Raw genomic sequence first — 15,345 nt, forward strand, 5'->3', positions numbered from 1 at the left:
TCCATGAATCTCTGTAAGATTTATTCCCCACTCTCTAGCATGCATGTGTCTTAATGAAGGATTAAGAGTACTGGCCACTTACTGCCCACGGTTCTGAGTTCACTGTTGTCACCCATATTCACGTGTAGACCAGACTCAAGCACTACCAAATGTCAGTATCACCAAAGACTCTGAACACTAATTTGTAACAGAGAGTATGAGGATTAACATTATCATGATTTTTTCAAAAAAATTTTACCTTAGGTGTTGAACTATTTAGGGCATTTTATTAGGCATGTCACGAGGACACATCTAGCTTATTTAAGCCACAACGAGGAGCTGGATGTGCTGATTTGTTATAACAATACAGGGACATCTTCTGGACACATAAGAACAGGAATGACTCAGTGAGGAACTTTGAAGAGGGAAAAGAAGGCCCTCAGAACTTGTCTTCTCCATTTTTTCTCTTTATAAACATGTTTTCTCTCCTCTTAAGTTCACATCATGGAAAACATGGCTCCTGAATTTTATATTGTTTTCTCATACAAGGCCAGTTTAGAATATCTTGATCCTGGTATCAAATTACTGGCCAAAGCACAGGGAACTCAATACTCTGTAATGACTTATATGGGAAAAGAATCTAAAACAGAGTGGCCATATGTATATGTATAACTGATTCACTTTGCTGTACACCTGAAACTAATACAACATTGTAAATCAACTATACTCCAATAAAAATTAAAAAAAAAAAATATTGGCCGAAGTGACAAAGATTTGCTCAGCTTGGGTTAGATGCTTGCTCGCAGGCTTGTCCACCACTGCTAGCTGATGGGGCAGGTACAGATACAGACTGTGGGACTAGGTCCCTGTTTCTATACATATGAAGAGAGGTGAGGAGTTGTCAGAAAATGTAGACTAAGCAGGAAATGCAATAGTCATATGCCTTTGCAGAGCACTGTATTTCACCAATTCTAAGACGAACATTGCTTTTCCCCTTTAATATCAGAATGAAATCAGAGTGTCTTATCATTGGTGGTTCCTTACAATCATTGCTAGCCAGGTGACCTCCAGAATTCTCTGCACACACATGGACATGGACTTGTTCATAAGAATTCATATCGTCTCCGTTTCAAAAGAAATATGTTTGACAAAAGCCTAATCCTTAGGGTAAGAGAATTAAATGGCATGGTAGAGCCTCTCGAAGAAATGTGAAGGGAAAGGGGTTCTCCTCACACCAGAATGACTCCCCCATGGCTCAGGAAAAGAGAGAGAGGGAGAGGTATGACTGGCTGAAAGTCACCACAAATAGTGCCCCAGGAGCCCTACCTAATTCACCAAGCACTTTACTCCCTGTGAACATGTAAATAGCTACAAGTAAGCAAGCAGAAATGTGCAAGTGGCTGGTTGTTATTCCCAGTGGTATGACTGGATATATGGAATCCATCAGCATTTCAGGATAAAAGCCATGAAAAAAAAACTTGGAAGAAGGGATATGTGTTCTGCATGCAGTCTAAAAACCTTCCAGTGGTCCTCTTTGGTGAGATCAAGAACAACTCAGCATCAGCACTTCCTGAATGAGGGTTGGTGGCTTGAGAAAAACCCCAGGAAGAAAAGGAGAACACTCTTTAGGCAACGGTGCATTTTCAAAGCCTTTGACAACACGAAGGACAAAACTGCACAGAAAAACACACGTTTAAACAAACAAACAAACAAACAAAACACACGTTTAGTGTTTACAAAAAGTGATTTACAAGAGTAGGAGTTTGAGTATGAATAAGTTTTCAGAATACTTAACCAATTTATGTAGTTTATTTTTTCATGTACGTTTAAGTGTGATACATGATGAAAAAGTTATGCCTAAATAAATTTAAAAGAGCTTTTTCAATAGGAATTAAATACTCGTAAGTGACACGAAAGTGATTAAAAACTTTGAGTGGCATATTTTCTTTCTTGAAGCACAGGAACTAATAGTGTGTCTTATAATGGGTGGCATCTTGGGATAAAAGAAATCTGGTATTTAACTTGCTTAGGCATAAGAACCTTATTTTTTATCTTACACTATATCTCCTCAATCCATTTAATGTTATATTTTAATTGAATGTACATTATAAACGTTGTGGTGATTAAAGCTTATTAAGTTAAAATTAGTCAAATGATAAATAATTTTCATCTTTTACCAGATGAGGGAGTCTGCAAAGAGTTTTCTGCTAGATGGTGTGTATATCTGAGAAATACATAGTTTTTATTTTTAGAGTATCTCAAGTTTTTTAGAGCCTCTCTGGCCAGGTAAGGGTATTTTCTTGATTTAAAAAATATACTAGTGCATTTTATCTTTTTCAGGTTTTTCATATTTCTTTATGGCATTTAATGAAAAAAGCTCAAATAGCAAAACCTCTTCCCAACCTCAAATTTGCATTCCGTGCTATGGTTTTGGACTTGGACTTACTTGATTCTTCTTTGGAAGAGGCTTCTTTAGGTACTGATTAATTTTAGATATTTATGTGACAAAGGAATTCCTAGCCTTATATGGACTAAATAATTTGAGAAAAGTATACTCAAAATTTTTGTGGAGTAGGTAGAATGGGTCTATATTAACAGTTGTAGAGTTCAGGCTATGCCCTGAGAAGCTCAAAAGGTTCCAAAGATCTGACGTGTGTCCCCTGTCCCACATACATCCAGGGCAGCCCAGAATTTCCCAGTTTTATTTGTTCCTGACCTTAAAGAGCATGACAATCACTATATATACAGTAGCACTGGAGTAATTCAGGGAAGATTCTCTGATCTAAGTAACCCTCATTTCCTCCTCTTCCGATGTTCTATTCCCACCATTTTAACATTTTCTTTCAATTTTAAAGAACCTTCATGCTACTTTCACATAGGAATCAACACTAGATCACTAAAGTGTCAATATTTAGTGTTTCCCTTCTCCAGAATGTTTATATTCTAAAAAAGAACCACCTGCAGAAGGCAATGTTAAATATAACAACAAATCTATCGTTGTGGCACTTTATACATTAGAGGGCTTTAATAGTTAAAGGCAGTGAAAATTGGGGTAGAGATTAGATATAACTTTCAGTCCAAAGTTTGTTTTTCTCTTTCCAGCGGAATGCTTAGATGTTAAATGTAATGTGCCAATAAGTGACAAAGAGTATTCTCCTGAGGAAGTAGCAGCAGCAATTAAAATTCAAGCCCTGTGGAGAGGGACGTACGTCAGATTACTTATGAAAGCTAGAACACCAGGTATACTCTTTCAATCATTTATAAAATGAACTTGCATAAATAAGGATGAATATTTGTTTACGTGCTAACAAAAAGCATTTTAGAGTCATTCTACTTTACGGCTCAGCTGATTCTTTTTAATTCTATCAATATTGAATTTCCTTGAGTTCAGGATGCATGTCAGTGCACTCGTGCTTTTTCGTTCCTGGAATATAGTGCAATGCCTGGCACAGACTGAGCACACAACAAATACTGGCTGAAGGAATGAAGGAATGAAGGAATGATCAGCTGGATTTTCCCAATCTGTCATGCGTTCTTTAAAAAACAGGAAACTGGCCTTTTTCTCCATCCATCCCCTTTGCCTAGCAGAATGCTTTAGCAGTCAATTTCAGCTAGGTCATGGACAGTTTTTACATTTCTAGACCATTTTTCAAAGAATTGAATGAATGAATGAGTGAATGAATGAATGAATTTAATGAAGAAGCTTCCACATATGCCTGTGGTGACATACATTTAGAAGGCATAAAATGCTTTTAAAGTATATTATTATATTTATTAAATCAAATATATTTATGCATATGAAGTAAACTTTCGTGAGGTCTATTTTAACAGCTCAAAATAATACATGCAGAGGCAAAAAAATTATATTCAATTATTTTCATTCTGCAATTTTTGTTAACGCTTTTAGAGAAAGCGTTAGAATTCTTTGAGTTAGTTAGTTAGTATTCTTTGAGTATTTTGAGACATTTTGTTGTAAACATATCTCTGAAACATTTAATGAGAAATATCAAAATGTTCATCTAAGCAGTAAAAACTATAGATACACAAGTGTAAAAAGAAACAAACTATATTGCATAGTTTTGTGGTAGAAAAATATTGCTGTCGCTTGATTTTTATATTTTTTTCTATCAGAAAAAAACTAATTATAAATTCATCCAATTAAATATGTGGTAACATACACATGTTGTCCATATATGCTGTAAAAGTTATATTCATACAATGATTGTTTTCTCTTTATAAAGACAAAAATCAGCAGCTTAATAATATTTCAATAGCATTTGCATTCTTTCACTCAACACATTTATTGAATAATTTTTGTGTGCACAGAACTGTTCTAGATTCTGGCCTTATAGAAAGAAATCAGTAAAACTGACAAGGTTTCTGCTCTGATGAATCTTGTGTTGTAGTGGTCACAGGCATATAGCAGAAAGTACATATATTAAGATACTGATTTCAGATATGAGTAAGTACTGTGAAGAAATTAGGATAATTAGAAAAACAGTCAGTTTCTGACATGTTAAATTCGAGGCACTTATTATGGATTTGCATTTTTCTTGCCAAATCAGCTCTTAAGCCATTCGTGGATTATGCTTTAGATTAAGCTTCAGTGAGATCCTATTAGCCATTGTTTTTTAGAAAAATTGGATGGATTATTTTTTCTGACACAAGAGCTTTCATAAGGTTTTTTTTGGTGTGATAAATTATCTCTCATTGTAAATGCTTTGATGAGTATCTTCAATTAGATCAAAGAGCATTTTATAATTTTTAAACTAAAGATGAAGGGAAACAGTATATAATTGTGAGCAGAGCTCTTGACTAGAGGTTCATAGCTTTATGTTTTAAACATGGTTTACTGCTAGTAAAGCTTCAGACTTTGGATATTACCTTACTGGTGAGTTTCAACTCCCTCACCTGTAAATGGAGGGCTTAGAACAAAATGATTTTTCAGGCACCTTACAGCCTTGATATTGCTATTTTTTATTGTTATTTTTAGGCACAAAGGAAAATACCAGTGTTGCAGATACTCTTCAGAAAGTTTGGGCTGTACTGGAACAAAATATAGAACAATATGCGATTTCTCTCTTAAGGTAAAGCAGTGTAATGATGTTTCTTATTGTAACCTTTCTTATTGTTTCTTACAGTAACCTAATGATGTACCTTTCTTAAGGTAAAGCAGTGTAATGATCTTACTATAAGTTCCAGTTCAAATGCTACTATATTTGTTGAGTTTTTCCTAATCATCGCAGCTAGAAACATACCATTGCTTCTGAACTTCCACACTTCCTACTTTTTGTTTGTCTTCATTGCACTTATCTAATACCCTAAGCATAAAACCTCTGAGAAGCAAAACAGAGTTTTTTTGAAGTCTTTTGGTGCTAAAGAGATAAAAGTTAGAGTTTAGAACCTGCTAGGGGAGAGGACTCCAGTAAACAATGAAAGTTGTCAGTTGAAATCCCTGGAGGACAACATTCTAGAAACAGGGACAAGTGTGAAGTAGATTGAGCCTTAGGAAAACTGCATTTTAACCACAAACCATGTTCAAAGCAGGATAATCTGAAAAAACTAAGAGAAAATCATATATATACATATATATATATGTGTGTGTGTGTGTGTATATATATATATATATATATATATATATATATATATATATATATATATAAAAGAAGCAGACCACTTGGTGATGTAGGAGCTAGCAGACCAAATCTCTAAAGGTAAGTATTATGGAAATGCCCAAGAAAATAAAGGTTAAAGAAAGAGAAAATAAATTAAAAGTCTAGATTAATAAAACACAGTTAAATGGAAATTACATAAATAAGATTTTTAACAACTGAAATTTAAAACTTTTTAATTAGTTAACAGCAGATCAGGAAGAATAGAGGAAGAGATTAGTGAAATGGGAGATAGGTCAATAGAAAAATAGTGGAAAATAAGGAAAGAGCTAAGGGACATGGGGAACATGCTTAGACAGTCTAATATTTGTATCATTATAGTCCCAGAATGTAAAAAGATAATAGCTGATAAATTTCCAAAACTGATAAAATACATCAACCCATATTTTCAAGAGACTCTGCATGCACACTCCATGCAGGAAGGACACGAAGAGAACCATACCCAGGCTCATCGTAGTCAAATTGCTGAAAACCAAAGGCCAAAAGAAAAACCTTCAAAGTAACCAGAGAAATAAGACACACTATTTTCAAAGGACAATCACACTAAGAGCCATATGTACGAGTAAATTCTTAACCTTAGCAATGCAAAACGCAGAAGTTGGGTAATAAGCTTTAAAGAGTTCTAAGGTTCTAGCATTATTGCAGAAATGGTAAAAGTAATAATCTAGATGAAACACTGGTAGGGCAAGGATACATAATACATTCGCTAGCAATATGCTAATGGATCCACAAGTGAATTTAAGAAATAAAATTAATCTTATACATATTCCAGAGAACAGAAAAAAAGAGGAGACATTTACCAACTCATAACCTTGATTTAAAAAACTCAACAAGGACAGTAAAAAAAAGTGAAATTGCAAACCAAATGCCCTCGTGAAATTAGATGAAAAAGTGTAATAAAATATTAGCAAATCAAACTCAGAATTATATTAAAAGAATAATACCTTATAACCAAGTGGCTCTCCCAATCTAAGACGTGTAATAGTGGTTTAACATTAGGAAATTCATCAATTTGGCGCATTAACAGGGAAAAGGAACAAATCACTCGGTTCTCTGGCTAGGTTCAGAAAAAAACATTTGAAAAAATTTAACAAAAATTCAAAAATTTTAAATTTTTTAGCAAACTAGGATTAGAGAAGACTTTCCTTAATATGTTATGGTATCTACTATTTTTAAGCAATTACTACAAACATGATTAGTGGTGAAATTTTGAAAGCTTTTTCTTAAGTTTGAGAATGAGACAAAGACACCTGACCAAACACTTCTATTCAAGATAGTCCTGGAATTTTGTGAAGGGCAAAAAGGCAATAAAGCAAAATAAAATCACTAGAGTTTGAAGGGAAGAAATAAAACTACTGTTTACAGGCAACATGGTTATATATGTAGAAAATGCCAGAAAACCTACATGAATTTATTAGAATTAATGAGAAAATTAAAGAAAAGTTTCTGGATACAAGGTCAAAATGAAATAACGATTGGACTTATATTTATAAGCAAGAGACAAACAGAAAATTATGCATGTAAACATATAAACCTAAAGTTAATGAAAAAAATTTCATGATGAGCCAAATGTCAAAATTTTTAATCTGGAAAAAATCCAAATTTGTATTTTCCCAACCCTGAGAGTGAGTACCTCACTCACCTCACCCAAGTCCTGACCTGTGGATACTGCTATCACCTGATAATTCAGCTTGATTAAACTTTTGCTCCAGAAGCCTGTTTTCTAAAACGGGTACTCTTCTGCCTAAGACCCCAATTGTTTGGACAGACACAGAGAGCATGAAGAACCTCCTTCTCCAAACTGCTTCAACATTGTGAGGAAGATTTCTGGCCCAGAAATTACACCTAATTTTCATGCAAATGGAGTGCTAAAATCATGTGTTGCCCTATTAGGGACTCAGGTCAGTTCACTATGGAGGTGTATTTGAAACACAGGCATAACTCCTTCAGGGAGCTGGCTTTCCTCTCCATGTGTTCCTTCTACCATAGCCAAGAGCATTTCCCAGAAAGAAACTCAGCGAATATCCAATGCAGATATTGGCCATGCTCTTTCAATAGTTTGAGTTGCACACCCCAATCTATTGAACGGATGAAACTCACAAGTCTCACCCATCTTTAAACTTAAATGTCAGGAGCATCCAAAGCTACCTCCTCATCCTAGAAGGCATTAATTACACGGTCAAAAGCACATCTTTTAGTATAAGACCTAATGCTAACCCCACTTCTACTAATTATCAGATGTGTGACCCGGGGTAAGTTTCTTATCCTCTCTGAACATAAAATTAAGTTTTTTTCATCTGTAATATAAGGATAATAATATCTACTTCATTCCTTTATAAAGCTGAAAAGATAAATTAAGGTAATCCTGGAAAATTATTTAGCACAATGCTACAGACTGAGCCATTACACAACATTAGCTATTATAAATATTGCTATTATTAGTAGTAGTACATGAGTAACTTTGAGGTCCTTGAGCCTAGCCTTGCATTCTCAGACCTGTAGGGGCACAACTTCAACAGTTGACTTTGGGCAAGGCTCAGTTTTCCAATATAACTTTCTCTCTGTCCTAGGATGCAAAGTTAAAACTAAATCTTTTGATTATGTCAGGGATATCTCTCTATGGGTCATTTAAGATATTCCACATGGTACATCAGGATTTTGATGGTCCTATACTCATTAGAATTTCCTGAGGTATATGAAAAATAGTAGAACGTGTGATGGAAACAGTGACAGTCTGGAAAGCCTTTAAATTGCACCCTTCTCTTAGAATCGTGGTGGGACCCACGATTGCACTCAGTTCCCTATGTGGCCTGCTTAGTTCCTGTACTGGCTCAGCCAGCTCCTGCACTTAGACTCAGCCAGCCCCCATATGATTGACAGGGGTACTCTGCATTGACTGACCATCACCTCATACTTCCTAGTGAGGGTGATCAGGTTATTTATCAACCAACCTGGGACACTTTGACAGGGAATGAGGGAGCACTATTAATAATTATGCCAGGGATATGAGCCTACACCAGGACTGCCCCAGAAGAATCAGAATATATAATTGCCCTGGTCTTTGTTCTTGTCATTATTTTGAAAAGCTTTTAAAAATCCTTCCGAATATAAACCTGTCATTTTCCTCCCACCACCAAAGACCAGTGATCAAATGGAGCATGTGAATCCTATCCTCTGTGAGGATCTCTATGGCTCTGCTTCCCCGTGACAGTACAGTTGAGCCATCCACCTTCTGGAAGCCAAGAGCACCTCTAGCTCTGTCTAGACCTCTAACAGAGAACCATTCCTATGGCCATTATAGCTTCTGTCCCAGCTAATACCCAAGACATTGTATAAAAGACCTGAGATTCCTGGTGCTACTGAGGCTGGGTCCGGTTCCTGGCAGAGTGGGAGGTACAGGACCTGGAGGATCTCTCTCATCACTTCCATCGTGTTCTGGAATATGCCACAGGCTTCCAGGGGTCAAACATGGAGAAACCTCAGTTGCACCAGAAATCATGTAGAAGGAAAACTGGCACTATCCCCTTGTTTGTGGCCTCTATTTTCAGGGGTTTTTTTAGTCTTTTTTTCCAAATCCATTCCTCACTTTAAACTCCATTCTAGTATTGAGTCTCCAGTCAACCCCAGACCTTCAGTGGCTTCCACCCAGTTTTATTGCTAGTTTGCCTGCTTCTGGTTTCATCACCCTTATAGGTTGAACTTTAGTGCTGATTTCCCATCTATAAATTTCAGTTACTCCTCAGATCATGAATTAGGTTCTCTCTTGACTAAGAACTTCAAATAACTTTGGGCACCTTTGATAGACATCATGGTTAATCTGGAATGGGCTCTCCTGCTTTGGTGCCGTGCACCACGAGCCCCCATTTGATGAAGGACTCAATCTAGCCAACAATGTACTACGATATTTTATGCTGTTTTTTGCCTATTTCTTTTTTGTAAATAGAATTTATTTTAAAAGTTGTTTTGCCATTGGTACTTAAATTATTTTTACATTTTTAGACTAATGTTTAAAAGTAAGTGCAAGTCTATGGAATCTTATCCATGCTATCAAGATGAAGAAACTAAGACTGCTTTTGCTGACTACACTGTGACTTACGCAGACCAGCCACCAAATACTTGGTTTATAGTATTCAGGTGAGGCTATCACATTGGCAAGTAATATCACTCTTAAGTGGCATGAAATATTCATATATACAGAGCTTTCTTTATGAATCTTTATGATAGTAGTAAAAGTATTAATATGAACGTTTAAGTTGCTTTCAGAAGTTAGTTAAAATTTCTTCCATATCTGCTATGCATAAATGAGATATTATAGAAATTTTTATTCATGTTTCTTTAAACAAAATATGAAGACTATGAAGTGTTGTTAGATCTTTTTATGAGTATGGAAAACATAATAAAATAAATTGAGACGCTTTCCGTATATAAATAAATTTACTCATTTTGAAGCAACAGCCTATTAGGTAAGAGTCACAAACTACTTATAAATGGGATTTCTTAAAAGGTTTGCATCTGCATGACAAAATAGTGTATCAATAAGAATTTTAAAGGAAAACAGTATGCACGCTTTTAAGTTATTTGCAACTTTAAACTTATGTTTTTATTTCTTAGCATCAAACCTAATTTCAAACTTTCTTTATGATTCATGTCAAGGGAAAGTTCATGCTTTTGTAATTACAGAGAAACATTTTTGGTTCCTCAAGATATGACTTTGGTTCCCAAAGTATATACTACACTTCCAGTCTGTATGCTCCACGTTGTTAATAATGACACCATGGAACAAGTGCCAAAGGTATTCCAAAAAGTGGTGCCTTATCTTTATACTAAGAATAAGGTAGGTGTAAAATTTATTCTCCTCATATGATAGAATAGCAGTGAGAAGTCAGCACCCTGAGAGGTTCCAACAGAAGGTAGAACAGATGTGTTTTCAATCTACATAACAGAGGAATAGGGTCCTGGTCTTTCTCCATGGAAGTCCCATGTATTTGACAGCAAAAGGTAATTAATGCGAGTGCTAGAACATTCACCTTTTAGTCCTCCTTCTTATCTTTTATCCAAAGAAAATATGACAAAAGGAAAAGTTAGAAATTCTCATTATTAAAATCATAAAATCATACAAACCCTTAAAATGAAAATAGAGGTAAAGAGCACATTTATTCCTATCCCTAAACCAAACCAAAGCAGCAGGTTTTCTCAGTTTCCCAGTGGGTTTTTTATTCTATTCCTAAACATGTCAGAAGATTGTGATTACACAGCCACTCACCATCCCAGCAGCCCCAGTCTTTTCCAGGGCTACCCAGATTCCTTCAAGAATAGACACTCTTGGCACATTACTCCTGCTGAATACAGACCCTGATGGTTGATGTCCACGCAAATCATGTTACTTCTCTATTTACCTGAACCTCATTTTTGTGTTTCCAGTCATTCCTTCTAAGAGGGAAGCACGATAAAAGCTAGTGTATACCTGCACTGTAAATCAGATCTCCTGTAGCTCTGATGTTCCATTCTCTAGCTGTATGGCTTTGAACCTCTTTATTTTTCTCTTCGAGCTGTGGTTGTGACTGACTTCTATGGTTCTATGCATTATTTTGTATAAATTTAGACATATCTACCTGATGAATACTGGTTTATAGGAATAAAAGATATAGAATATCATTCCTTAAAAGAACTCGATAATTCTTTTGAGTTATTTTAAGAATTTTTAAAAATAAGACTTTATTTTTTAGAGTCAGCAAAATTGAGAGGAAAGTACAGAGATAGCCCTTATACCCTCTTCTCCCCCACATGCACAGCCTTCCTCATTATCAACATCCCCTACCAGAGTGGTGCATTTGTTACAGTTGCTCATTTTACATTGACACATCATCATCACACAAAGTCCATAGTTTACATTATGGTTCGCTGTTTGTACCTGTGTTGTACCTTCTATGGGTTTAGACAAATGTAAAATGACATGCATCCATTATTATGAGATCATGCAGAGTATTTTTACTGCCCTAATAATCCTCTGTGTTCCACTTATTTATCCACCCACCCCAAGCCCTGCCAACCACTGATCCTCTTACTATCTCCATAGTTTGTTTTTTTGTCTTTTCCAAAATGTCATAAAGTTGGAATCATATAGTACATAAGAAAACTTTTCAGATTGGCTTCCTTCACTTTAAAACTTGCATTTAAGCTTTCTTCGTGTCTTTTAATGGCTAATAGCTCATTTATTTTTAACGCTGAATAATATTTCATGTCTGGATATACCACCGTTTATTTATCCATTCACCTACTGTAGAACCCCTTGGCTGCTTCCAAGTTTTGGCAATCATGAACAAAGTGTGCATGTTTTTGTATGGACATAAGTTTTTAACTCCTTTGGGTAAATAACAAGAAGCATAATTTCTGGATCATATAGTGAGAAACCGCCAAACTGTTTAGTTTTGTAAGAAACCACCAAACTGGCCTCCAAAATGTCTGTAACGTTTTTCATTCCTGCAGCAATATATGAGAGCTCCCATTGCTCCATACCCTCCTCAGCATCTGGTGTTGTCAGTGTTCTGGATTTTGGCCATTTTAATACCTGTGTAGTGTTATTTCATTGTTGTTTTAGTTTCTCTGATGTCATATGATGTGGAGCATCTTTTCGTATGCTTATTTGCCATCTATATTTCTTCTTTGACGAGGTGTCTGTTAAAATATTTGGCCCATTTTTAAATCAGGTTGTTAGTTTTCTTATTATTGAGTTTTAAAAGTTTTTGTATATTTGGGAAACAGTCCTTTATCATATGTGTCTTTTGCAAATATTTTTTCCCAGTCTATGGCTTGTCTTCTCATTTTCTTGACATGTTCTTTGACAGAGCAAAAGTTTTTAATTTTAATAAAGTCCAGCTTCATTAAAATTCATGGATCCAGTTTCGTGGACCATGCCTTTTTTGTTGGATCTGGAAAGTCATTGCCATACCCAAGAGATTCCTAGGCTTTCTCTTATGTTACCCTCTAAGAGTTTTATAGTTTTGTATTTTACATTTTGGTCTGTAATCCGTTTGGAGTTAATTTTTGTGAAGGGTGAGGGTCTGTGTCTAGATTCTCTTTTTTGCTTTGGGTGTCCAGTTTTTCCAGCACCATTTGTTGAAAAGACTGTTTTTGATCCATTGTATTGCCTTTGCTCTTTTGTCAAAGATCCGTTCACTATATTTATGTGGGTCTATTTCTGGGTCTATTCTATTCCATTGATCTGTATGTCTGTTACTTTGTCAAAATGACACTGTCTTAATGATGGCAGCTTTATAGCGAGTCTTAAAGTCGATTAGTTTCAGTTCTCCAACTTTGTTTTTCTTTTTCAGTATTGTGTTGGTTATTCTTGGTCTTCTCCATATAAACCTTACAACCAGTTTGTTGGTATCCATAAAATAGCATGCTGAGATTTTGATTGAGATTGCATTAAATTTATAGATCAAGTTGGAAATAACTGAAATATTCACAGTGTTGATTCTTCCTATCCATGAACATAGAATATCTCTTCATTTTTTAGTTCTCCTTTGCCTTTGTTCATCAGAGTTTTATAATTTTTTTCATACACATTTTGTACATATTTTGTTAGATTTATATCTAAGTATTTCAGTTTTGTGGATGCTAATGTAATTTGTTTTTAATTTCAAATTCTACTTGTTCACTGTTAAACTATTTTAGAGATTTTAGGATTTTAGGAAACTTTTTAAAAATCAGGGCAATTAAATTTTTCATGAAATCATTTAATCCATTTATATCTATACATAGAGGTGTGTGGCTGTGTATCACTATTGTTAAAACTTTATATTTTACTAATGAGTTTTTATACTATTTCATTATAATTTAAAAACTCTTATTAAAAGCTTATCATTTTTTCCTATTTTTCATGATACAAATTTTCTCAATAATGCAGTCTGGTTTTACTAAATTTGAAGATATTATCAAATTGTAAACTGGACTTGAATCATTTTTAGTTTGTATTAAATTTTGCACATTTACTTCACATTTACATTTTATTAGAAAATCTGATAGACAATATTTTTGTGTGCAGTTATGTATGTTTGGAGTTATATACTTAAATGTAATTTTTAAAAACTCAAAGCCTGTGCACCAATATGTTATTTTTCTCATTGCTTTGAAAGAGTATTTATATTTCAATTAAAAATAGAAGAATTTGCCAATAAAAGACAATTTCTGTACATCAAACAGGTACTCAAAAACTGAATTTATTTGACCCTAATATAATTTGACCCTCCATACAACTCCCTTTTGCACTATATTTATTCTCCCTTATGTCCTAGTAAATAGCAATTTATTAAAAATTATAGCTTGGGAAATTTATTGATAAACCTTGCCTCTCTCCAGCAGAATATCTTGGGTTAAACCAAACCCTATAAGAGATAACTAGTTCTTTGTTAACAAACTTGTCTTCACACCAGGAACAATTGATGGGTTATTTTTATAATGTCTGTTTGTCAAGTTTGGCCTAGATTTCCTTTTGAATATAAAAATTTATTTCATCTGTGATTGGAAATCAAAAGTCCCAAAGATCCATATGAAAAAGATGATATCATTCAAAGGGAGACTCTATCAAGATCATAGATGTCATTAAATTCTAGAGATGAGCTCTTTACTTCACTAGATAAGTATACTAATATTAATATATTAGCCACTGATACTTAATTTTTGTAGCGATCTTTAAGGATATTTAGTTGAACCACATAAGAATCTGATTCTTGTTTATATCTAGCATATAAACAAGAATCTGGTTCTTGTTTATATCTAGCATATAAATTTTGGGTTTGGTTTGGGTTTTGTTTAGTAACCCCAGTGAAGACTTCCCTTTCTAGACTAAACTTGAATTTGGGGGGTAGCTTTAAATGACACATTTTGAGTCAGTATGCAGAAAAACACTCTATCTCCATTTAACTATTATTTCTAAACTGTAAATTTAGGATTGCAACAAGCATAGCCATTCCCTCTGTCAAATACCTCCTTCTTCTAACCTCTCACTGTGGGTCTTTTTAGAATAAAATAGAATGAGGAGGAGAATATAGAGCTGTATGAATACAAGAATAGCTTCAGTCATTCTTCTTGTAGTATGGTTTTCCTTTCGTCACAATTCTTGATCTTTGAACATTTCTCCAAATTATCTAAGTCTCCTCTAAAATGTAGTTCCCAGAACTAAATGCAGCCTCTAAAGGGAATTCCAGCCCATCTGAAGGAGGATCATTACTCCATTGTTTTGTAGCCCATGACTGCATTCGCATTTTGGCACTTGCCAGGCATTTGCCACATATGTAGCCTATTTTAGGTCAACTTTTTCTAACATATGTCCACAGAACTAGTGTCTAAGGTTAAAAAAAAATAAAAACACCTGGTTACACAGTTAATTCTTTAGAATTGTTTGACATATATTTTTTCATAATTTTTCAAAGACCATAACCTGTGATTTGAAATACTTATCTATGAGGTTTCTCAGTACTCAGTACTCGATTATGTTACTCTTCTATTACAGGGTCTTGAGGTCGGTTTAGAGTCACCAGGTCCTCTCAAAATCCTATCACTGGTTTAGCTTTAGACTTTCACTTACCAATATCTATCCTACCATTTTATAAACTTTTATTCCTCTCAAAACTGTTCTCTGAGTCTAGACAAACACAAGATCAGAGTCATGTAACTTTATTTTGCTTCTTTA

At 34.7% G+C, this 15,345-nt stretch overlaps 1 protein-coding gene across 2 annotated transcripts in view; it reads left to right on the top strand.

Annotated features, from left to right (window-relative positions):
* Positions 1 to 15,345, top strand: part of ADGB (androglobin) — a gene marked incomplete at both ends in the record, with an annotated part of 169,012 nt that overhangs the window by 111,781 nt on the left and 41,886 nt on the right. For both annotated transcript variants that reach the window (XM_082669389.1, XM_082669388.1), the window contains 5 exons: positions 2,320 to 2,455; positions 3,082 to 3,219; positions 4,973 to 5,066; positions 9,651 to 9,785; positions 10,332 to 10,485. In XM_082669389.1, the coding sequence (XP_082525515.1) occupies positions 2,320 to 2,455; positions 3,082 to 3,219; positions 4,973 to 5,066; positions 9,651 to 9,785; positions 10,332 to 10,485 (657 nt within the window). The remainder of the gene's footprint in view (positions 1 to 2,319; positions 2,456 to 3,081; positions 3,220 to 4,972; positions 5,067 to 9,650; positions 9,786 to 10,331; positions 10,486 to 15,345) is intronic.

This window comes from Grampus griseus, assembly GCF_964374135.1.
Source record: "Grampus griseus genome assembly, chromosome: 13".
NCBI classification, from domain to species: domain Eukaryota; kingdom Metazoa; phylum Chordata; class Mammalia; order Artiodactyla; family Delphinidae; genus Grampus; species Grampus griseus.